General features: G+C 37.5%; 2 protein-coding genes, 1 long non-coding RNA gene and 1 pseudogene across 4 annotated transcripts; 2 read left to right on the top strand and 2 right to left on the bottom strand.

The window, feature by feature from the left end:
* Window positions 1–7,850: 7,850 nt before the first annotated feature.
* On the bottom strand, window positions 7,851–8,873 carry LOC149679100 (uncharacterized). Its single transcript, XR_016366227.1, has 2 exons — window positions 8,550–8,873; window positions 7,851–8,485 (listed from the first exon to the last, which is right to left on the bottom strand). It is a non-coding gene; the product is annotated as an uncharacterized LOC149679100 (long non-coding RNA).
* Window positions 8,874–13,145: 4,272 nt separating this feature from the next.
* LOC149679101 (ATP-binding cassette sub-family C member 3-like) lies at window positions 13,146–16,742 on the top strand. The gene is made up of 2 exons (XM_089836919.1): window positions 13,146–13,814; window positions 16,530–16,742. The coding sequence occupies exons 1-2, from the start codon at window positions 13,689–13,691 to the stop codon at window positions 16,653–16,655; spliced, it is 252 nt and encodes an 83-aa protein (XP_089693045.1). The 5' UTR covers window positions 13,146–13,688; the 3' UTR covers window positions 16,656–16,742.
* A 64-nt stretch (window positions 16,743–16,806) lies between these two features.
* On the top strand, window positions 16,807–23,114 carry LOC149679102 (ATP-binding cassette sub-family C member 1-like; annotated as a pseudogene). Its single transcript, XR_016365991.1, has 8 exons — window positions 16,807–17,240; window positions 17,312–17,479; window positions 18,057–18,241; window positions 19,372–19,549; window positions 20,237–20,541; window positions 20,727–20,853; window positions 21,774–22,543; window positions 22,613–23,114. The product of XR_016365991.1 is annotated as an ATP-binding cassette sub-family C member 1-like (transcript).
* Window positions 19,060–19,518, bottom strand: LOC149679103 (uncharacterized). Its single transcript, XM_089836918.1, has 2 exons — window positions 19,255–19,518; window positions 19,060–19,189 (listed from the first exon to the last, which is right to left on the bottom strand). The coding sequence occupies exons 1-2, from the start codon at window positions 19,516–19,518 to the stop codon at window positions 19,127–19,129; spliced, it is 327 nt and encodes a 108-aa protein (XP_089693044.1). The 3' UTR covers window positions 19,060–19,126.
* Window positions 23,115–25,171: the final 2,057 nt, after the last annotated feature.

Consider the following 25,171-nt stretch of genomic DNA (forward strand, 5'->3'; position numbering starts at 1 on the left):
TCGATGATTAGTTTAATCAGGTGTTTAAATGTAACTTGATTCCGGCGATACCATTAATGACAAACGCAATCAACATACTCATGGTTTAATTAAAGTTAATTAAATTGAATTGCTCAAAGATAATTATAAAATTAAATCTGTCATAAATAGACTGCGAAGTTTGCGAACTCCGTCTAGTTTGTTGTCTGCCTATTGCAAGGTGGATGATCGATGATTAGTTTAATCAGGTGTTTAAATGTAACTTGATTCCGGCGATACCATTAATGACAAACGCAATCAACATACTCATGGTTTAATTAAAGTTAATTAAATTGAATTGCTCAAAGATAATTATAAAATTAAATCAACAACTCAACTATCTGCTCAACGATAATTTGGCTAGTTTTTGTCAGATTTGCTGTTTATTTAAACGTAATTAAACAATGGTTAAATACTGCAGCGTGTATGGGTGTAAAAATAATGAGTGGTGTCCGCTTTCACCAATTTCCGCGCGACGTTAAATTGTCGAAACAATGGGATATAGCTTTAAAAATGGGTAAACCACACACCAAGTCCATGGTTGTCTGCTACCTTCATTCCGAAATATGAACATTCAGGTATGTTTTAAGCGTATAATATTAATTTAAAACCAATTATAATTAGAGTTATTATTGTAGATAAGTTAAGTTACCCTCCCAGACTTGGACCTTTGGCTGTTCCTTCCAAAAAACTCCCGTTAAGGAAACATGATCAACAATAGTTCAAGGCTAATGGGAGATTGGAAAGACTGAAAAAAAAGGAATCAGCTCTCACAATCTCCAACTTTGCATGCAAGTGAAACAGCTGAAATAAATGGACCAGCAGACGCAGAAATTCTAGCTGAAAGATTGGGGATTGATACGGATCAACAAACTACCGAGGAAACTACGACCGACAAATGCACCACTCCAAACCCCAATGATAAATCAGGGTTGCCACGGGTCAGGGAATTTGAAAATGGGCCAAAAAGGTTTCAGACCTCAAATCATTTTAAATTAACTCTTACGCAGTTCCCAAGCTTGTTAAAAACCGTGAAAAAAAATGCAAATGAATAATGCACCCAAGACTCGTGAAATTTTGTAAAACAATTTTATTTAATAAATTTGTAAGATTCTATCACATTTTAAGGAACTTAAAAATATCACTTCAGCCTTATTTGCGCCATTATTTTTCCATTTCAAATAATTTGGAATGTAGTAATTAAAATAAGCAAAAAACCTTTTGAAATAAGTAATTTGTAATCTTGGTTAATTGATTGTTAATAAATTTTTGGTCTTTAGGCACATATAACAAAACAATCATCTTCCAGTTTGAATAAATTACATAATGACAACTTTGAAGTCCTAAAAGGGCCAAACTAAGTTGCACTTGCCCATAATACATTTGTTTGGGTTTCAAAGAAAATGTTCTGTCCTTCTTGATTACGTAAGGAGTTTTCTTGAGGACTGTTTCTAAGTTTCCTTTTTCACCAATGACTGGACACTTCATTTCGACCAAATTATCGTTGACTAGACCGTCAGGGGAACACCCCAAGAATCGATAAGAAGGGTTGACTTCAAACCAATCTTCGTTACTTTTAAATTAGACTCTTTTTTAAAGCAACAAGAGTTTTTTTCGTTTATAATTCCATACTGTGTGAATTCATTTCCCTTAAAGTTTGACTGAAGAGCTTTTCGAATTTTTTCAGTAGGATCTTTTGGAAAATATGTGTAATACTCGTAGCAATTTTCACAAGAGAGAGAGCAACAGGTACTAAACAAAACAAAACAGTATGACCAATTTTATACTCGTGTTATGACCAAGGCTTAAGAGTTTACATAACTAATCTGGTTAATATTAGGGTGATTAGGTTTTCAACACTTACCATTTTTGAAAATATTCTCTTCTGAAAATTGTGGTTCATTCATTGCAAAAAATTTCGAGTACTAATTTTCATTAGGCACTTAATTATAAGTTTAAACGTCACATACACTGCCGTTGATGCCTGCCATTTTTGTTTCACCTAGATCAAGCTTCGCGTTTTCTCCGGACGATGGCACTAGTGAAACTTTTCGTTCTAGGCGCGGAATCTGAGCAGTGAGCACGAAAATAGAGGAGAGTCGGAGAGACCGAATTCTCCGTCAGCCCCCCTTTCAAAAACGTTACCAGTGCCAGTGGCTCTCCAGGAGCGTGGCGCACATGCGCAATCGGTGCAACCGAGAGAGAAAAAAGTCAGAGAAGTTTGTTTACATTATTACGGCCGAGGCTTGAGTTTTACGGTGTCGGTGTCTCGGCGATACTCCGATACTCGAGCCGCTTCGCGAATCGCGAATCGTGCGTGCCGCGTGCGTGCCTATAGTGCTTCGGCGACGTTACTTATCAAATTTGTTTCTTGTTTTTAATCTACTGACCCTTTCCAGTGTTTTATTTTTTAACATCTCAATATTCAAAGAAAAATAATAAATATGGTTATAATAAAGTATTGTTATTACCGTAGCTGTCGCAATAATTCGAGGCATTGGGACACTGCTCTGTTGTTCAAGGGGCGCACATGTGTTCTTTTTATCTTTTCCGTGGTTAAATCAGTTCTACCGTACGAAATAATCCATCTTTTACATAGGTCAAATATGGTTTTATGTTTGAGGAATGCCGGAATGAAATGAATATAATATCGGGGCTACAGTTTTTCGTATTATTTTAACAGTTTTTGTAACAACATTTCTTATAGGAAACCATTATTAGGCTTACAAATTATAAAAAATTGTAAATTAACCGTAGACAAAGCTACAGTAACCACGCTGAATGCTGATCTCTAGTCGAGTCTAGTGTGTAATGTTAGCCTCTCTCTAACCGTATTTTCGGGTTTACCCTTTTTGAATTTCCCTCTCAAAGGATCACGTGACGTCTTACTCCTCGGCTGTGCGCCGAGGCAGATGCGCGTAAGAGCCAGGGTTCCCGGCCGTTATAAAGTACCTTCCCTCTTCTATCTCTGACTCTCCTTTGGATAATGTGCTCCCTGATCTGAGAAAAATTTCCTCACTAAGTTTTTACTTTCGCGAGTTTTAGAGGTTCGGAAAAGTATTGGTCCGACCCTGCCTGGCAGGCTGGGCGTACCTTCTACCACATTTTTATTTATAAATTATTTCCTTACTAAGTTTTTAGTTTCGCGCGTTTTAGAGGTTCGGAAAAGTATTGGTCCGACCCTGGATGGCAGGCTGGGCGTCCCGTCAACCCCATTTTTAGTTCTAAAATTGTTTTATACTAAATTAAAATATATAAAATTGTTTTTAAATTAACTTTTTTGGCACAAATATTATGAGATTTTTGTAAGTTTTTTCGGTTCCAGCTTCTCTGATTAATTAACGCTTAGTACATCATAAACAAAAAGGATCTTTATCTCCACCATCCGTTTCCGTGTCCCGTCTAGCGTTGTTTTTTAGGGCTTATGCAAATTACTTCATTTCTATTGCTTCAAGTTTCAAGAGAACATGACTCGGGGCTAATTCTAAGCGCTTGTTGCATATTGCATATTGCATAAGCGTGCAATCAATGAATAATTTTAGTACCCAAACGCATCAATTATCCCACAAATATTAGGTTTGCAACAAAAATATCAAGAAAATTGTTCCATTTCATAGGACAGAAGTTGGTTATTTACTTGTTTCATAATCTATAACCCAAAATCAAGCTGGATTATTTTTGTTCATAATTGGAATGATATTTGATATTTAAAAGAAAAAATAACCGTAAAGTATATAGGCCGGGGTCACCTTACAATAAATTTAGCTAGCCAAGGCAAAACGTTAATATGGCCGGGGCCATCTTGTTTTGAGAATAGAGTCCCTGGAGGGGTTTCTTTAATTATATGCGAGAATAGACCATTCCCATAATAGCCCTTTTCGCATGTCGGAGGGTAAAAGTGGGGGAAAATGCGAGGCGCACGCGTGTTAGTAACAACGTGGATAAAATAGCAGACTACGGTCTTAGCCTCCGCGTATTTCCTCATTATTTTAGAGGCATCAACTTTGCCATTAAATCTGATTATTTTCGGTACATTTTCTTGATTTTTTTCTAAGAAATTTGGAAAAAAGTGTAATAAAATTCATTTAAGCCAGTGGTTTTTTAGTTAGTTTAATTTTGTAGCATTGTTCAATTATTTTTTTTTTCATGTGATACTTAAGCCTTTGCACTATGCCTGGATGCTGTGTTGTGGAACTTGTGGTAGTGGGTGGGATGCAAGAATCAGTCGTATAAAGTAAAGAGGGATGGTAAAACCATAGATATATATACGGGTCTAGATACCCTACTGAATCGGGGAAAATACGGAGATGACAGCTAGCAGTCGACGCGATTTTCCCGGGGGAAGATACCTAGTGCGCCATCTATCGCTGAATTTTGAAAGCTAAAAAATTGGATAAATAACTTTTGCCAGCGGGCGTGCTGATGCTTTGCAGTAACAGCTGATATTTAAAGAGATTTAAGCGAATGTTTGTTCAAAGTAAAACTATTTCCTAATCTGAAGGGGAGGTCCTCGTAAGTAAATCATTTTGTAAATAAGAACAACTGTTAACCATCTTTAATGCCTTATTTCACTAACATTTCATTAAAAACACTACTTCTTTTACATAAAAACTATTTATTTCACTTAAGAACATAATTACACGTATAAAGGAGATCAGAAATACGTAAAGCTATTTGAAAAGTTAAGCCTAATTTGAATTTCCCGCGCTTTCCATATTCGAATTTTTCGTTTTTTTGTTTCTTGAAACTCTCAATAGATGGCGTTTGGATCTAATTCCCCCGCCGTAAAGCGTCGACTGCTAGTTCTCACCTCCGCATTTTTTAAAGGGCCTAACAGAGGGGAAGTGTATCTAGACCCGTATATATATCTATGGGTAAAACAGTGGAAAATAAATTTCACAGAACTGTTGTGAAAAGGAGAACGAGTTATAAATCGAAAATGTTGGAAATCCAAAGACGGGGATATGTAGCTTGCATTTTGTTAGTGAGTATCGGATCCTGGTCGGGAATCGTAGGATGTCGCGGGGAAAGCGCTCTTTTTTTTAGAGGTTGCTCTCTTGGTTTTGCCCGGCCATGCTTGGATACCGGCATTATTTATGAATCCGACACTAAGCCTTGGTTATTAAGGGAAATATTTTATCATTTTTTAAAGCTTTAATGTGCATGTGTTTTCTCCAGTAGGATTTAAATATGATTCCCATATTTTTACAAACTTCTTTAAGTTCCAATATATTTAATTTATCATAGTTTAGATTCAAATTTACTCCGTTATCTACAATCCAGGCTATTTCTCCGTAGGTCGATGGCGTCGTCTGCTATTTTATCCACGACGCACGACAAGCGCATGCGCGCATAAATTTGCGAAAAGGGCTATTACTTGCAAAAAAAAAAACGAAAGAAAAGGAGCGGGGCTGCCATCACATCTTATGTCCCTCCCGCCAAGAGGCTACGCCAGACGGGGCTCGAGTTCACTTTACGCGGGAGGCTAGCCGACTCGTAATGCCTCTAGCGGTGCTTCTTGGCGCTAGAAAAATAACTTAATAAGACGGCCTCCATCCTGTGGTGTTTGTTTCTCTACTGAAATTAATGGAATGGTCTATTGAAATACGGAACGTGATTGATTTTATCTAATAAACGATTTGGTAAATTTAAAACAAGTTTGGATACTAAAATAAACCTCTCCGTGTCTATTCACAGTAATTAATAATTGCGTGAACCTTTGGTGGAAATCCTGCCATTTGCTTCTTCAGATAATAAACCACGGGATGACCCTTTGAACATGTTGTGGTTGCTGCATGGCAAAAGGAGTCGACGGCTGTTTTCAGCTAGTTTAAGTAATGTTATCCATACCTTTGCCAGTTTGCAAAAACATTAATACGAATTTACTGTATTTTCTTAATTTTAACATTATAGAAAAGAGTATCAGATCTTTTCGGTAAAATACGTAATCGTTAGATGCATGACTTACGTAAGTACACAGAAAAAAATGTGTTAGGAAATTGAACACAATCCCTGAACATCTTCATGCAACACTCTCCTATACATGTTCAAAAATGAGAACATGTTCAAATAGAAATCTGTTCTTTTTTCTAATGCATTCAAACCATTTTGTGTTTGATTTTGAACGTGTTTTTATTTAAGTGTTCTGCCTCTGAACATGTTAATTATGCAGAAAATGTGTTCAGGAGCTGAACACCTTCATGCGACTCTTTCTACTATACATGTTCAAAAATGAGCACATGTTCAAGTGAAAATATGTTCACTTTCTAATGTGTTCAAGACGATTTTTGTTTCGGTTTTGAACGTCTTTTACGTGTTAAGCATACACTCTAAGAAAATGGGGCGCGTTTTAACACCTTTAAAAGTAGTTTGGGGCCAAATTTGACATCATTACAGGTGTTCATTTACACCCCTGAAAGGGTTTAATAACACTTATGGAGCAATTGGTGCTATAAAATGGTGCAACAGAGGTGCAGTTTAACACCTTTTTAACTCTTATATCGAACTAAAACTTAATTTTTACTCTCACATGAGTGTTGTGCAATTCTTTAAAGGGTGCGGCATAGCACCTTTCAGAGTGTCGCATAACACCTTTCAGAGTGTCGCATAACACCTTTCAAAGTGTCGCATATCACCTTTCAGAGTGTCTCATAACACCTTAAAGAGTGGGTGGTTTATTAGCAATCAGTGGTATATTCACAGCAAGGTTCCACTTTGAGTTAAATTAAGAGGAAAGTTCTTACATGCAGAACTATACCGCTTTAAGCAATGCTTGCAGGGCCGGATTAAGAGGGGGGCGAGGGGGCACTGGCCCCCGGGCGCAAGTCTTGTTGGGGGCGCATAGAGTTAAACTATTCCCTCTTAGGGACATTTGCTGTTCTGTTTTTTTCGACTAAAGGGGGCGGCCCCCGGTGCAAAATTGCTTAATCCGGCCCTGAATGCTAGTTCTAGCATTCAGTGTGAAACTGCATAAAAGTTGGTAATTTTTACCGACTTAATAGCCTCTGAAAAAGGCAGAAAGTTTTTAATTACTATAATTTCATCGGGTATTAAGTTGGTTTTGGAGGCCATAATATCCAATCAGTAGATATAAACGTTCTTGTTAAATTTAATAATCTCTTTTCACTAAGAATTTTTCGAGCACCAGAAACGCGTTTGACCTAATCTACTCTACAATATTTAAAAAAAAATTTCATTTTCTACTCTAATGATTCTCAAAATAAAGATAAGACATGTCACAAAAGTTGGCGTCTGTAGTCGCCCTACTAACATAGTCTCGTTTTTTTGTGTCGCACAATACTTTTAAGAGTATCGCTTAACACTTTCAAGAGTGCAGTAGCGTTGCTAGGGTTTGCAATTTGGGGGGGGGGGGGTGGGGGGGTTTAAGTTTATTATTCGTATATTAAAGATTTACAAACTTTTATTAATAAAGAGTACGGAACCGATCAGTTAGTGACTATGAGACAATTGTGGATGAAAGAATTTCACTCGTCTTTTATAAGTTCAGTTTCCGTTTGCTTTTAGTCCCCACTACTGTTTGATATTGAAATTCATCTCTACAAAGATGAAACTGAACGAAATTATCATAATAATTTTTTACACTATATTGCTACAAAATTTTAGGGGATACGAGCAATTTTTTAGTAGAATTTACGGATTATTTTAAGGGGGCTAACTTTGAAATTTTAGGGGCGCTAAAGCCCCCAAAAAGACTTAGCGACCCCACTGCAAGAGTGTCGCATGACGCTTTTAAGAGTGTCACCTAACACGTTTCAGAGTGTCGCCTAACACGTTTAGCAGTGTTTTACAAAAGTACAATACCCTCTGATTACGAATTTCTTTGTTAATTTTATTTAAAGGATAAAAATATATTCTTTCATGAATATCATCTTTAAAAAATGCTTAACAATCAAGTTTTTCAATAATTTTTTACTGTTTGTATTGACTTTAATATTAAAACATTAATGAAAATGAAAGACCTTATTTAAGAAACCCGCAGTACTATAATTTTCCATTTTTAATTTCAAAACGGTTTTAAAAAGTTTTATTTTACACCGAATTTACACCTTAAATTGGCCCCACAAAAACTCAAGGTAATAAAACTCTCTTTGGGTGTTTTTAAGGTGTAAAAAAAGTGTTTTCTTAAATTACACTTCCCTTTCTTAGAGTGTACGAACATGTTAAGTACAGTCGCCGCAATTAAAAACTTTCTCTCTCGCGACGTCTTGTTTCAACAATAAGCCGCAAATTATTGATCTGATACAATTGATAAAAAAACTTATCGTATATTGTTGTTTAATAAAGATTTGCGGCTTATTGTTGAAACAAGACGTCGCGAGAAAAAAAGGTTTTAATTGCGGCGACTGTACCTCTCTCATTCTAGAGTCCAAGAGAGATATGTACGAGAATTTCTTACTTGTAATTAATAATTAATAGGTATTACTGTACTGAGGTTTAAGTTATTTTGCTAGTAAAAGGACTATTAAGTATTGAAATATATTTTTGTCTTGTAATAGTTACTTAAAACTTACCCACAAAAAGGATTACACCTTTAATATTCTGAAGGGCCAAGGCTTAAAAATCCTGCCCAAAACTTATGTGCTGTTACTTTCGGGATCGGTTTTCTTATTAGCACATTAGCAGCAGTAAAGGTTGCAGACGAATTTTAGGGAATATTAAAATTTCCCAAACATAAGTAAATGCAATTGCAAAAATGCTTTGTCAGAGAGTTCGTCTCATCGTCTGCGCTTTGCCAAGAAACGTTTTCAAGGCGTATAGTTAAATTAAATTCGCATTCCAAATATTTATTATTTAAAAATATGCTTACCAGTCTGGTGATTATTTTAGAGGGGTCTAAGTTTGAAATTTGGGGGGGGGGAATAGGGGGCTTTACCCCCCCCCCCCGAAAAAAAGGCCTAGCGACGCCACTGAATCATTGAATTGTATAATTACTTCAAGTTTAAATTCATTCCTGGGCGACAAAGAAAAACCATGGATATAAAGAATGCGCCGGGAGTGTGGCGCACTCCTGTAAGCCAAGCGTCTGGGCGGCAAAGTTTGAGGGAATACGACACATGTCGGCGATCCTACCCTATAGGTGCCGACTGCCCCGTGTCCGCCGGAGGTGACTTGACCCCCACACCCCGTCCGTCACCTCCCAAGTAAACCTCATTTCCTTCCCCTGCTTACACACATACTGAACCCTGAATAATCGCATCCTTGCCGCGGACGTAAGAGCCCACTTCGCATTGAAACCTCAAAAAAAAAAAAAAAAAAAATATATAAAGAATGCGCGTGAGGAAATAGGTTTTCACGCTATATGATAAGCAACTTCCTATCTCCGACGGGACCTTATTCGGTGTATACTCTGTTCCAGCTTTAGTCGTCAGCACGCACAAAGCTACGTTACATAGAGATCTAGCTTAGAGTGTGCTGAGAACCAAAGCTGGAACAGAGTATATATCGAATAAGCTTCGACGAAGTACGCCTTCAACTACAAGGTTTACAGAACATGAAAACAAATGATCGCGTTCGCTGTTCCTAAATTTTTAATCCGTTCATTGTGAAAGTGTTAAGATTTTGCGTTCAACTGTTACAATTTTTCCAAATAGAAACAAAAATTAGAAGTTGAACGCCAAAATTAAGCGAAGTGTTCAATAAATTACACTTTTTCATCACTTAAACATATCAAGAAACCAAAATCTGATTTTTGAACACAAAAATGTGTTCAAATCATTAACACACTTTTTTCTGTGTAAAACTTAACTGTTTGTTTGCTCGCATACGTAGGAAAATATCTAGATTAATCAAACGCGAATAATCATTTGATTGCACGCGTAGAGAAGAGTATTCCCAGATTATTCAAGCCCGAATAATCATTCCTTGCACGCGTACTGTGGAAAACAACAGGAGAAGAAGCTAAAAATACTTGTTTGTGACTTAAATGTCCGAGGGAAAATATCCATAATTACATGCGAGGATTCGTTTATTTTAACCCTTTACACATGTTAAACGGCTCCAAGTTTAAACTAAACCCTTTAGTCGATATTAGTAAAGATAGAGAGCAGTACGTGGTTCAGCCTTAGTTTTGATAGCGTAACTCAAGAGAGATGAATTTCTTCATGATTGCTCTAACTTTTTGTGCTGTCGCTGTACCACTTCAGGAGACCATGGCTGGGAGTCATGAAAGGTACAGTACTTCAATGATAACTACACCTAATTTTCTAGTCACAGCTGCATGACGTGCATGTATTTTAAGATACTGCATGAAAAGTAACTATTAAATGCAATTCAACGTAAAAATTAACTAAGCCTAAGCAATCAATTCTTGAAGCATTTTCAATTAGGGCTGTGCGAGTCTTGAATTTTTGGTTTCGAGTCGAGTCTCGAGTATTGAAATTTTCCCTTATCGAGTATCGAGCCGAGTCTCGAGTACTCGAATCGAGTATCGAGTTGTTGGAAAATTTGTTTCGAGTATTTATTGAGTAATTGGGAATTGATTTTGCAGTATTTCAGCACTTTCTGTTAATTTATCGCTCTCATAATAGACATTTAGTGTAATTTTGATCATCGACAACTACTTCAAATAATTCCCGGACGGTATTAGTCTTCTTTCCTTTAAATTTTACAAACTTAATTCCTAACTAATATGTTCTTCGCAATCTCATTCCTCACCGAAGTCACTAGCCATTGTTATGCTTCGAGCAAAGTCTCAAACGAAAATTACTAAGCTGAATTTAAAAATAAATAAATAAAATAAAATAAAAGAACAATAATTATAGTCAACGCGCCTTTAACTGTATTTCATCACTTTTACTTCCACTGTTGAACCAGCTACACTGTTAGAAAAACAAGTTCTATATTGAACAAAGTGGCGTTCATTGGAGTGTCCCCGTACGAGCACAGCGTTTTGTTCTATACAGAACACTAAAAGAGTGTTCAAAACTGAACGCATAAAGAGTGTTCAAAACTGAACGCAAAAAGAGTGTTCAAAACTTAACGCAAAAAGAGTGTTCAAAACTGAACGCAAAACGAACGTTCAAAACTGAACGAAAAGCGACTGTTCATAACTGAACGCAAAAAGAATGTTCAAAATTGAAAATGTTCTCAGTTCTAAGCCGCACGTTAAGTTGTTCAATAAAGAACTCGTGTCTGATTTACAAAAAACTAACACCTGTCCTATGGCGCGCGGGTATTCGTTCATAAAATAATTCGTGTTTGTTCGATGACTTTCAGAGTTTCGTTTTTGAAAGAACTCGTGTTAAAAAACAAATAGATAATTAGACATGTAAAAAATGAAATAATAGGTCAAGCAAGATTAACGTATAAAAGTACATGAGCCTACTGATAAGAGGTCTTCTCGGACGTAAGGTTTATGAGTTTGAGTAGTTCAGTTTTAGAGCTCGCATGTCAGATTACGCCTTTTGCATTAAAAACCTGACCTAGTCATAGTTAAATATATTTTACCTCATCGACTGACGATAACGTCACGGAGAGGTATTCTACTGGACGTGTGTGTGTGTGTCTGTCACCGCGTTCGCAGTTGGCAAATGTTTACGCAGAATTTTTGGCTTCTATTCTCACCGTTACGATTAAGAAGTACGCGGCGTTTGTGTAGGGCAACGAGAAACGTCTAGCCTCCCAATATCAAGGCTTCCACAAAAGGTTTATGCTATTGCGGGTTTCCTGATCATTAGTTGTGAATCAATCGCCTTATATATCCAAAATTTGCAAACATTGTTGGGGCATAGGCTTGAATTCAAACGTCAACAATAGCTATGTTAAAAATTGTTTTAGAAATAATGTTTCCTTAAAACGGTTTAACTTGAAATAAGGTAAATTAATGACGATTAAAATAATTAAAATAATTAAAATCAATTATATTTATTTTATTATTTAAGAAAAGCTTCTTTATTGCGTTTCGACTCGTAGAGGTTTATTTTTTCTTTCCAAACTTTTAAATAAACTAACGACGTGTCATGATTTTGATACTTACTAACACGCGTATAAGAGTAAGTATAAAGGAAATGTGCGTTTTACACATGGCAAAAGTTATTCTGCCTTTGGGGCGTACATGACGTCATTATGCTAACCTAAATGACTAAAAATTTAACGAAATAAGGTATTTGAACGCACCATAGAACCCCAAAACGACGCTTTTAAACATACCGATATAAAATTTAAAATAGTTTTTTTGGTCGTATATACTCTGTGACGTCACTTTCCTGTCTTGGTTACTTGTAGAGAGCTGCAAAATGAAAATATTAACCTCCAACTCCAAGGCAATACACAACAATGACTCCAATTCCTCCCAATGCTATAATCAAAAGTTTCAACTCCGCAGAACTCCGCAAAGCGAAATTTAAAACTCCTCCCAACTCCTTCCAAGAAAATTAAAATTTCTTAAACTCCTCCCAACTCCTTCCATGAAAATTGAAATTTCTTAAACTCCCCCCAACTCCTTCCATGAAAATTAAAATTTCTTAAACTCCTCCCAACTCCTTCCATGAAAATTAAAATTTCTTAAACTCCTCCCAACTCCTTCCATGAAAATTCAAATTTCTTTAACACCTTCTAACTTCGTCCATTAAAATATTTACTCAAAAAAGTCTTCTAGACATTAATACTGAAGATTTTGGGGAAAAAGGCGCTAAGCGTTGTTGTTGAGTCATTTTTTCGCTTAGTTTCTTAAATTAGCTTTTTAATTAAAATCGGACTGATTCGCTTCGCAAATGCTATTTTGAAAGACAAGGCCACGAACTTTACGAATCAAGAAATTCTAACACTAGAGTCAATTCTGTTATTAGTTGTGCCTGCCAATATGCCTACTGCCTTACTTTATGCCTCAAAGCTAGAAAGGAGACTCTTGTCAATGGGTTTAAGAGAAAATAAAAAGCGCCCGCGGCCCCATTGTGTGAGAGACTCACTGAGTGGACTTGTCACGTGGGGTTACGGGTGAAAAAAGAATTTCGTACGAACCTTCTGAAGACAGACAACGTTAAAGTCAGCTTTTAAATTGGAGCCCTACCACTTACCAGACTTAAGTTTTAGCGTGTTAGCTATGAGACGCGAATATTAACTATTCTACACATCACGACCGGCACAGTTTCTGTGAATGATTTAATTATCTCGGTTTTTAGATTGAGCTGATGAAGCTGAAGGACAACAGAATGAAAATGATGAGCGAAATCTTGAACGGAATCCGCGTCTTGAAGTTGTACGCCTGGGAGAGATCATTCCAGAAAATCGTTCTTGAAATCAGGTGGAAAGAAATTGCACTCATGAAGAAACAAGCCTTCTTCCAAGGAATAAACATATTTATAACTCATCTCATAACGGTTTTGGTAGGAACGTAAAAAAATTACAAAAAGTACTTTATTATTTCCAATCCTGGGGGCACATAGACGTGTAGACGTATCAGCTCATTCCCCAAAAGTTATCACTCAACTCTGAAAGGCAAATGTTCCTGAAATCTCTACGAATTCGCCAGGTTCAAGAAAGGCGACAAAGACACATTTCAGCGATGAAATAAGAACCCGGGTAGAAGTTGGTTTTGCTTTCTGTTAAACTATTCAATCTTCAGGGCTTGCACACTCATTTACCTCCTTATTGATTTCAAGCTATTACAGAGATTGTTTCTTAATTTTCAGATTACTTCACCATGTTTCGCCATGTACGTATTAATTGACGACAATAACGTTCTGACCTCGAGGAAAGCATTCGTCTCCTTTCAGTTGTCACGATTATTGGCGATGTCAATGCTTACGTTACCTGGTTTAATAAATACCCTAGTTTTGGTAAGAACGATATAAGGGAGGGTCAAAAGATAAATCTACAATTTGTTTTTTCCCTACTAAATATAAAATATGTTTTCTGATAATGGAAGATTTGTACTAGTCTGGATTTTTGAAAAATTTGCACTATTTGTCGTGTTGTGTTTTGGCACATAATTTTGAATATTATCAAAAGAACATATGGTATAACAAATCTTTTCGATTTTCCACCTTTGTATATGGTTGCCACCTAATTATCGTCGAAGTCAATGAAAGTCGTGCTCTCACCCAATCATAGACAGTTTTAGTTTTGTCATTTTAAAAAAATCGTTTTCAATCCGACTTAAAAAAAAATTATTACCGAACTGGTATAGTAAATAGGCCTTGGCGTAGCTCTTGTGATTATTTCCAATTCCCGCGACTTGAAGTAGGACGGCTTAAAAGGGATTTTTAAACTGGGGAAACGGGTATGACCTGGCACCCTGTCGCCTGCTTGAACAAGACTTTTTACCTCTCCGAGTGACGTATGTCACGGAGAGGTTCTGTAACGATCGTGTGTGTGTGTGTCTGTCTGTCTGTGTGTGTGTCTGTTGTTACACCCACGTGACCGCATTCGCAGTTTCCAAATCGGAGCAAACGTGTTCGCCATTTCCGAACTGCATTCACAGTCACGGAAATGGCTTCTCTACTTGAGTTCTCACACCACCATCTTCTGGTCTTTGTCCATCCCACACGGACACCATTCTGTACTTACTGGCTTCTAATCACCACCATCTTTTGGTCTTTGTCCATCCCACTTGGACACCAGTCTGTACATACTGGCTTCTAGACACCACCATCTACTGGTCTTCCGTCTATTCCACATAGACACCAATCTGTCTCATTGGCTTCTAACTCCATCGTCATAGTTTGGTTTAAAGGGAGACTCTCAGCTGAAAATCTTTGTGCCATGTTTTATTTTTTCCTGGTTCGTTTCAATTAAATATGAAGTCTCAAATTTTTTTCTGATTTTTCAAACAATTTTTTCAATGAAAATTAAATTTTTTTAAATTTGTTAGGCTTAGCAATGGGTCTTGATTAGCGCACTTACCGACCTACATTCGCGGCGATCAGCTAGGGTTACGAGAAACGTCCAGCCTCCCTAAGGTGGGTTGTTCACCAAAGGTTTTCGCAATTGCGGTTGTTCTTGCTTTTAACTGTAGTTCGACACCCTTATATACTACCTATTTGAGTAAGGGGAAGCAACCGGCGTATGCTTCATTTCAAACGCCAATATTAGTGAAGTCTCTCAAGAATGTTTAATTGTTCTTTATCAAAACGATGTAACGCTGAATAAGGCGAACAACTAACGAAGAAAATATTTAATATTAATTATATTTATTTTAATATTTAAGATAATCTTGTTTCTCAACTCAAAATTAATACGGAAAGAGTTAAAAAGCAGTCTATGTTTTTGTCTGTGTGTGTCCGTCCATTGTTACACTAGTGCGTCGCGTTAGCAGTTAGCTTTGTGTTGATGTGTTAAGAAATCATACAGAACCTTAATATTCCCTTTTTCCATAATATAAAGTGAATATGTGGAAGTATTTTTCGTAATTACGATGCATTTAGTAGTTTTGTAACTTGAAAGCTCTGTTTCATTTTGATATTCAAAGGACATTTTTTAATATTACTATTTGAAATGGCTGTTTATAAATTACTTAAGCTATACTACATCTGTATATAGAATAATCCTTGGTTTAGTGATTTCGTGAAGAAAGCTAATACCTGGACCCCGCTGGGTATATCAAGTATTATCCGCAATAGGCTTAGTGAAACAAAGAGTAAATAATTGAGGATCAAGGTGTAGTAAACTTTGGGTTTTGATTTTCGTGTCTGACATGAAGAGACGTCAACGGTTCAGAGTGAGCCGAAAGTTAAATACACTCTTATATAATCAGGTTAAGATTTTATAGTAGAAGAAAAGATCATGGTGGCAATTAGATTAGTAAAAGGTGTAATGGTAAACGGGTAGTTACTGAGTTTTTATTCTCTTTATGGTGCGCATTGACTATCAGTGCGTCTAGCTACACTTTAGCTCTGGTGTCATTTAACGTTAACACTCATGATGGCAAACTAAGAATATAGTTGAGGTGAGACGAGACGATAGTGTTTACACTGCAAACCATTTGTGAATGTAGCTATCAGAATATAGGGGAGACAATAGGGCCTTTACGAACACATAAAGGTTATATATCTCCAAAATTTATACACTTCATTTCCTGTTCTTTTTCCCATTGACTGATTTCCATGTGTCCAAGATTTATCCTTATTGGATGTAAAATTTCGTCTGCTTTACTGTATATTCGCTATGCTTGGAATACTGCTTCAATATTTCGTAAATTTTTACTTCAAAAAAGAGAAATAATTCCATATCTAGGTAAATAAGTTTCTAGTAGTAGACCTCTTGACTCGGAGAGGTAATATTTTGGTTTTCCCAACTTGTTGTTTTAATATATATACTTTGATATTACGCATCACTCGATTGTCATCGTACTACTGTAAATTATAGTTTTGAAATCATAGTTAATTAAGGCAACAACTAATTTCATGTTTTAAAACAATAAGTAGAAAACATTTTCCCAACAAAAAGGTATTGTTTTTAGAGAAAGAATAGTATATTATAGGATTGTCACGTTGACCTTCCCTTTAGTTAAAACATCTCAAAATGACGCAGATCCACTAAGAGATTCTTTACAGACACACGTCTCGGTAAGAAGAATTGCAAACATGTTGAGTCGTCAAGAAACTAAGAATTACGTGGAGCACGTGGCTAGCCATGCTCAGTATGGTATGTCAATTAATTTAATGTCTTTTAAAAACTAGGTGAGCCGCGCTTATTATTTGCGGCAGATATTGCTACGCAAGCGGATGACTTTAAGCACCTTTAAGAATCTTATTTGTAAAAGAAGACAATCTATATGTCGTTCTTAAATAGGAAATCCTGAAGTCGCTTTTAGAAATTGTTTGCATATATCCATAAACTAACAATTGTTCATTTCGACCCATGTTAATATTAATTATTTCTATGAAAATTTCAGCGATTGAGCTTGAGAAGGGGACGTTTCGTTGGGACCTGGGAGATCAGGCAGCTGTGTCTCTTTGGGACATAAATTTCAAAGTGTCCCGTGGTTATTTGGTGGCCGTAGTGGGTCCAGTGGGTTGCGGCAAGTCGTCCCTCTTGTCTGCTCTGGTTTCCGAGATGCGAAAGGTGGAGGGGGGGTGAGAGTGGCCGGGAGAGTGGGATACGTCACTCAACAACCCTGGATTCAGAACGCCTCTCTCAGAGAGAACATTCTCTTCGTCGACGACATGGACCAGGAAAGATACTACAACGTCATACGCGCATGCGCCCTCCAACCGGACCTCGACCAACTACCCGCTGACGACGAAACCGAAATCGGAGAACGAGTACGTATTCATAGTTCCGCAGATGGCTGCTTTCGTAAGTAATATGTTCGTTCACTAATTTTCCATGATAGGGTATCAACTTGAGTGGTGGTCAGAAGCAAAGGGTCAACGTGGCCTGAGCAGTTTATCGCGATGACGATGTTTATCTCTTCGATGACCCATTGGGGGCGGTTGACTCACACGTGGCCAAACATCTATTCAACGAGGTCATCGGGCCAAAGGGATTGCTTCGAAAGAAAGTAAATAATGCTTAGCGTCCATTAATGAGGTGTCGACATGTCGTTTCGTTTAAATCTTGGTAGTAGTTGAATATGGCACCCCAGAAAGTATTTTATTTCTTTACTGTGAAATAAATTACAACTGACTTCTCGTATTTATTAATGCTTAATAAATTTTGATTTAAATTCGTCCAACTTCAATAAAAGTAGAGCTCGGCATTATCTATCCATTATCCACGTTATTTTATCTTTATCCATGTTATTTTATCTTTATCCATACTCGAAAAATATCCACAGAACTTACATGTTAAATCGTATTATAATCGACAAATCTGTTTATAAATAATCGGTTATCCACAAATTTGCGGATAATGGATAGATAGTGCCGAGCTCTAAATAAAAGCATAAAAGCAGCTCGAAAAGTGACCAAAATTCTACTGGGCCGGTAGGCCCTTGTAGATATGACAAGAAACCTTTCCGTGATGTTATGCTATAAGTGACTAGCTAACGCTAAGAGACCCTTTTGAGTGTAACTTCAGAAAGTTGCTTAAGTTTGGTTGTTCCTGCTTTCCAAGTATAGCTTTTCAATTTGTTACAGACGAGAGTTTTGGTGACGCACAATTTGAACTTCATCCGAGAAGTGGACGAGATCTTCTTCATGAACAACGGACGAATCATCGAGAGGGGAACCTATGACGAAATCATGAGTCGTCAGGGAATGGCCAGAGATTATTTCAGTCAACACATGAGTGACATGAACGACGAGGATAAAGAAGAACAATCGTGAGTATGTCTAAACTTTCTACCGCCAGTACATAGTAGAAAAGAGAAAGGGCTTCAAGTCATAGATGTTAACATTTACTGTATAAAATAACCGAGCAAATGTCTTTGTGGACAACAGCCATTGATGTGTACTCTTTTTAGAGAAAGGGTTTATTTTAAATTTCTGAATTGATTCTTTCAAGTTGAAACATGGGGGCTGTATTATAAGAAGAGCGACAAGCGCTAGCTTTGCAGTGTAGTGTCTATCAGCTCGAGCTACTCGCTGGGAGTAACCCAAGGTCGGGTTCACAAAGTTTACAATTAGAGATGCTGTACGAGGTTACTGTCCCCCCTTTTCGGATAGTTGTTTTGTCAATGCTACTGAACACGACCAACGACAGGATATGGAAACGCCAATAGAAATCCCTCTTATAAAAACTGTGTAGAAGAGCTGATTTATCTAACCTTTTTGACCTTGAATTAGGCCCTACAACTCAGAGGGCGATTGGTTCACGGGGCTCTAAACTGGCTCTCTCTAAATACAGACTCCATGGTTGAACAAGCTTTACTAATTTTTGGAAATTTTGGTAGTATGCTAAATATCAAAGCTGAGAGATTTCATCTTGCATCCCATGGAAAAGTCACGGAAGAAGATGAGGCAAGACTCATGACTAAAGAGACGCTCAAAAAAGGAAACGTATGTGATCTTTAATATCCGAATAGAAATTGAATTTCTTGGTTTCTTGAGAACTAAAACTCACTACAGTAATTTTTCTCACTGACAATTTTATTGGATATTTTCAGATATCCGTATCACAATACAAACAATTTCTTAAAGCCTATGGTTTAACATAGTGTGCAATCCTCCAAGCAATAGTCACCGGTGCTATAGTCCTTAATTTCATGTCACTGTATTGGCTGTCTCTGTGGTGCGCGGACTCCAAGGAAGATTTTAAAGCAAACCCAGACCTAAAGGCAACCCGTATAACGGTTTTAGTCGTTCTTGGTCTAAGCCAATCCATTTTGGGATTTACCAACGTAATCGTCAATGACTTTTCCTGTCTACGAGCGGCCAACTGTATACACGGGAAAATGCTAAAGAGCGTATCTCGTTCTCCCATGTCCTTCTTCGACACGACCCCTGTTGGAAGAATACTGAATCGTTTTTCCCAAGACATCGACGCCCTCGACCAGCAATTTCCCGTTACGTTAAGATCAAGCATTTGGGGATTGATATATTTAGTGGTTTTTCCGTTTGGAATTGCAATATATTTACCATTATTCATAGTTCCCTGCATTGTCGTGTTCGTTGGATACCTTTTACTTCAGGTAAGAACTCTATTTTCAGTCTCCATTCATAAGTGATTATTCAGTCTGACTTTCAAGTTTTAAATGTAGTGGATAAAAACGGAATTCGTAACGAGTGAGGGGTAGCTGCTTTTCATCTTTAATAATTTAAGGTTTCTTTGCATTTTAGAGCTTGGAGCTCTTCGAATGAGACTGTTGAAAAATAGTATTAAACATTGGCAAGACTACTATCGATATTTACCAATGTTAACAGACATTTTTACGATTTTTAGAAAGATTTATAACGCGAAGGGAACGAGGCCTTCGCGTCAGGGTTATCCCAACTGAGACTTCGTCATTAAACACTTCCCCCTCGAAATTTAAATAACTGCAAATCTTTGAACTATTGAACCGCTTTAAGTGTTTTAGCACTGTTGTGTTCTTGTAATAATTGTGAGACGTGGTTCTACTAATTAACACTAAGTTTATTCAACAATAAAAAGGTTAACAATACTAAGGAAAGCGTGCACCGACTTATTACATTCGGCGTCTATCCGAGAAGTGCCGATCTCTAAAATCCCCAATCCCTTCTTTCTTACATACGAAAAGCCTGACGTCATGTTAAGCATGTGTCGTCTCCTAGCGGCAGTTATAGGAACTATTTTATTTGATTTGTTGTGTGTTACTGAATATAACAAGCACTAATGTAATTTATTGCAAATAGTGTAGAAAGCACGCGCGTCTTACTCACGGTTTGCTCTTGCCCACTCCTATAGGGAATTACTTCATAATAATCGCATTCAATCTCAAGTTTTTATCACATATATTTTGCAGAGATTCTTGATGTCGAGCAATCGTCAATTCAAGCGGATAGCAAGCTTGAGAAACTCCTTCTTGTTTTCGCACGTGGGAGGATCAGTGGCTGGCAGCACTGTCATCAGGGCGTGTGACGCCGTACAGAACTTCGAAGGACACTTCCTCAAACTGATCGACGAATGCACTGCCGCTTACTACATGATGAACATGGCGCAAAGGTAATTTTGTAATTGCGTCATTGAGGCCCGGTTTCAATTGCGTCTTTTTCATTGCGACGGCCTTTATCAGCATCTACACTTCATTTTTACCTTTGGGTTGAAACAGGGCAGTGGATGCAAAGCAAAGCGAGAATTCCTAGTGGCTACTCATTTCTCCATGTCAATAAAATCTAATTTCTTTCTAGATGGCTAACAGTACGCTACAATATCTTGGGCAATTGCTTGATGTTTTGCACAACAATTTTTATAGTTTCGAGCAAAGGGACTCTCTCAGTTGATTTTGTAGGATTGATCTTGGCTAATGCCGATAAGGTAAGCGCTTCCAATGAAAACCATGCAAGCCAGTAAATGAAAATGTTTTCCACAATGTAAAATCTCTCTGGTTATTCGTTTAACTCATGATATTAGCTTGATAGTGAAGCGTAGCTGAAGTGGGACGATACAGGAAGTTACTCGAGATTTAATTGTATGCGTGGGTTTGAATGGGAGATGGATATAGCGAAGCGAAACAATATAAGGCTTTAATAAAGTTTAGCGACGGTGTAAAACTTTAATCGTCATTCTTTTACAAAGGTTCGCAACTCTAATAGGGAGGAAACGCAAAATATAACCCTTATTAAGCGAACCAACAAACTCCAAAATAATAAAAAAAACCTTATTATTAGATTTAAAACGTCTTAATTATTAGACAATTATTCGTTTTTTCGGTCTTTCACCACAATTTTGGGAATTACGTTACCGCTCTTGTCTTAAGTGAAACTGCGGTTAAAGTAATTGACCAAGTTCTCGTAACTATCCATTTCCCGCGACTCGAAGCAGGACGGCTGAAAAGGGGGTAGGACAAAGGGGAAACTGGTATGCCCAAAAATATAAAATATTTTCATACAATAGAATATTATGCATAATGAAAATATTATATATTTTTTTTTGAGCTTTCACCCTATCCCCTGCTCGATCGAATTTTTTTGTTTTAACATATATTCTTTTGGTGATTTACCATTCAGTAGGAAATTGGGGAAACGGGTATTTGCTCTCACCTTATCCCCTGCTTGATTGAGACTTCTTATCAGGTCTTATCTTTGAAACATATAATATTCTTTAATCCAAGTGGCTACTATTATTTTCCCCTGGCTTTAGGAAAGAAAATAAGAAAGTGCGCAGGCTTTCTGTCACGTGGAACAACTATTTATTTTCTTCAACTTTAGTACTAATTTTACATTTTGAAATCGCAGCTTCTGCAATTTCTGAAACTCTTTGTCTCTGGCTTTACGGACTTGGAATCAAATGCCGTCTCTATAGAAAGAGTTGACGAATACTCTCGTTTGGAGTCCGAGGCCGAGTGGGAGAAACCGGAATCTCAACCCCCAGCTGACTGGCCTCAACGTGGACAAATCACATTCCATAACTACAGTACCAGATATCGAGAAGGATTGGATTTGGTCTTGAAGCACATCGATGTAAATATCAAAGCCGGAGAGAAGGTGGGCGTGGTAGGGCGGACAGGAGCGGGAAAGTCATCGCTGACGCTGGCGCTCTTCCGTCTCATCGAGGGGGTCCGCGGTCAGATCGTCATAGACGGAGTGGAAGTGGAGGGATTGGGCTTGTCCGATTTGAGATCGCGGCTGACCATCATCCCCCAAGAGCCCGTCCTCTTCTCGGGCTCGCTCAGACTCAACCTGGATCCCTTGGGTCAACAAGACGACCAGCAATTGTGGGCCGCCCTGGAACACTCGCACCTGAAGCCCTTCGTGGCGTCACTCGAGCAGGGACTGGATCATCCCGTGACCGAAGGAGGAAACAACCTCAGCGTCGGTCAGCGTCAGTTGGTTTGCTTGGCTCGAGCCTTGTTGAGGAACACCAAGATCATGATCTTGGACGAAGTGACGGCCTCGGTCGATATGGACACCAACAATCTCATTCAAGAGACCATCAAGAACGAATTTGCCAACTCCACCATCATTACCATCGCGCACAGAATAAACACCATCCTGGACTACGACAAGTTAGTAGGCCTACCAATTAAACCGGCTTAAAATGATTGGCTAATTTGTCGTCATTTAACTCTTCGTAGGGTGATGGTTCTCGATCAGGGCCGAATTGTGGAATTCGACTCTCCAGATGCTCTCTTGAGGAATGAACAATCAATGTTCTACGATTTGGCCAAAGATGCCAACATAATCTAGATCCCCTTTGAATTAAGCACCAATTGTTACGCGTTGTTCGTTAAGAGTAATAAGATTTATCATATTTCTAATAGAGCGGGTTAAGTTATCTATGCTCCTTGGATCATTAAATGATACAGTAAATAATCAATGATACTGTTAGAAATCGTAAAGAACGTCCCATTCTTCCTCGCTATTGCTAGTACATAATTGATAATTCCCATCTCATAGCGAGCCACGTGATGTTTTTTAATCGTGAGAAGCCTTGCCCGTATAAAATAATTTTAGTTTGCTTAATGTAATAGCCATCCCCATATTTTTGAATTAGTAAGCAGTTAGTCGGTTTACATTATCGTAATAAAATTCCTGAAATCCCTACTAATGTTTTGGTATTTATATTCCCTAACCATTTCTTCAACTAACCTTAGAAGAACAAGGTAACAGTAAAACCAAAATCTAAAGGTCAAGGTAAAGTCTCACCAAGCGGACTGTGAAAATCGGAACGCGATTGGCGATAATAATTTTACTCGTTTCGAACAGCCACGATCAATAGGTGAAGTTGTCAGTCCTTTGGAGGCGGAGGTTGTTTAATAATATCGCCTATTATTAGCCACTTTTCTGTTATCCCATTATTAGCCACTTTTCTGTTAACCCTTAAATTTATCTTTCACCATCCACATTTTATTTCAAATATCCTAGCGATTGTGTAGTATTAAAAGAATAACAATATAACATCAACGAATGGTTATTTTAATCCCAAATATTTCATCGCAAAAATTAACGCTTGGCAAAAGGAGGGATAAAAGCCCAGTTGTTTAATCCAGGACTTAATCTTCAATTGAGGTCCACCGTCTTGGATTTAGTTTTAGAAGAGCAATGCATTCTTAAGAGCCTTGACATGGTTATCTGATTTGTTATTTGTAATTTGATGTTTAGACCTATCGTATCTTTCGTCAAATTGAAACGAACTGTTCTTTTCATCTATGGATTCGTGTATTTTACGAGAATAAACTGTTTAGTTTTACTCTTTAAATTCTTCAAATATATAGTCTGTAATCAGCTATCCAAAGATTATCCCTCTGAATAAGGACAAAATGTACAGGACATAGAAGAAAGATTTTATCTCATGAAGTCTGGAATTTTCTTATTCAGCTCCAATGTACACGAATTCGTTCTGAAATCTACTTGTTTTTTTCAATCAAGGTCTGAATGTACAGTTTTATGCCATCAGCGTTACGGTTTATTGGAAAAGGTTGGAAGAATTAGGCGCCAGATAAAATCACAGCGACCAGCGACGGACCTGTTAAATGAATTGTTCAAATTATTTTATTTTAGCAAATATTTTAGTGTTAATCGTCCTAATATGGGTTCCTTAATTTTGGATGACTTTTGTGTATCTCCATTCTGGGTATGTTTTTATTTTATTTTTATTTTTTTGCTATCAATTTCAGGCCCACCAAATTGGTCCTCGCGAGTACATCAATGATGTTGAGTCAAAAGAACAAAATTTATAGAAAATAAATGGCATTAGTATCGAGATCCAATTAAACATATTAAGTTAACAGTGTGATTTTTGTTACCTACAGCTACTTTATCATGACAGAAGTCACGAAACATTTACGATACAATCAGTTCCTATCACCACAACTCTTAGATCAGGGCAATAATTATATTAACTGATGGTATTTTTGTTTAATTATCAAGTCTGTTTTAATTTTTTAATAGGACGGCAATTTGACATGGTACACGAATGATCCTGACTTTACTCCTTGTTTTCAAAAGACCATTCTGGTCTGATGGGTGCCACGCGTGTTACTCAGGTTCTTCCTCCCATTGAAAATCGGCTGATAGCGAAGTCGGAGCGTCGAAGCGTCCGTTGTTCTCATCTTTCCATTATGAAAAGTGTAAGTCCTTATTCAGCGAGGATTATAGTTGTAGTGCCACCTTTTCCAAAACAATGCTCCCAATAATTCGTTGCCACAATTTCCAAAATATTTTCATATTAATTAGCTGCCCCCTTTTCCAAAATATTTCTATTATTGTTAATAAATTGTTCGTGCTAATAGGCGGGCTTTTCAAACTCATTATATAAATAATTTTCTTACCTTTGGTTAGGTTAGGTTTGATTAGTTTAGGTTTGGTTAGGTTGGGTTAGGTTAGGTTTGGTTTTGTTGGGTTAGGTTAGGTTTGGTTTTGTTGTGTTATGTTAGCTTTGGTTTGGTTTGTTTAGGTTTGGTTGGGTTAGGTTAGGTTTGGTTTGGTTAGGTAGGGTTTTGTTTGGTTGGGTTGGGTTAAGTAAATGCTGAAGGGGTGATAATTTTTAGCCATATCGTAGTATACGATAGGCTCTTAGTTTGACCCGAGCCGTAGTAGTAGTAGTAGTACTTGTGGCCGGAGTTTTCGCTTTCGTTATTGTCAGATTTTAGCTTAAAAGGAGCTTTATATTACCACAACCCACCCATTGGGGT

This window comes from Phalangium opilio, unplaced genomic scaffold, assembly GCF_054372755.1.
Source record: "Phalangium opilio isolate 3A_F unplaced genomic scaffold, DU_Popi_V2 ptg000042l_1, whole genome shotgun sequence".
Taxonomy (NCBI): Eukaryota; Metazoa; Arthropoda; class Arachnida; order Opiliones; family Phalangiidae; genus Phalangium; species Phalangium opilio.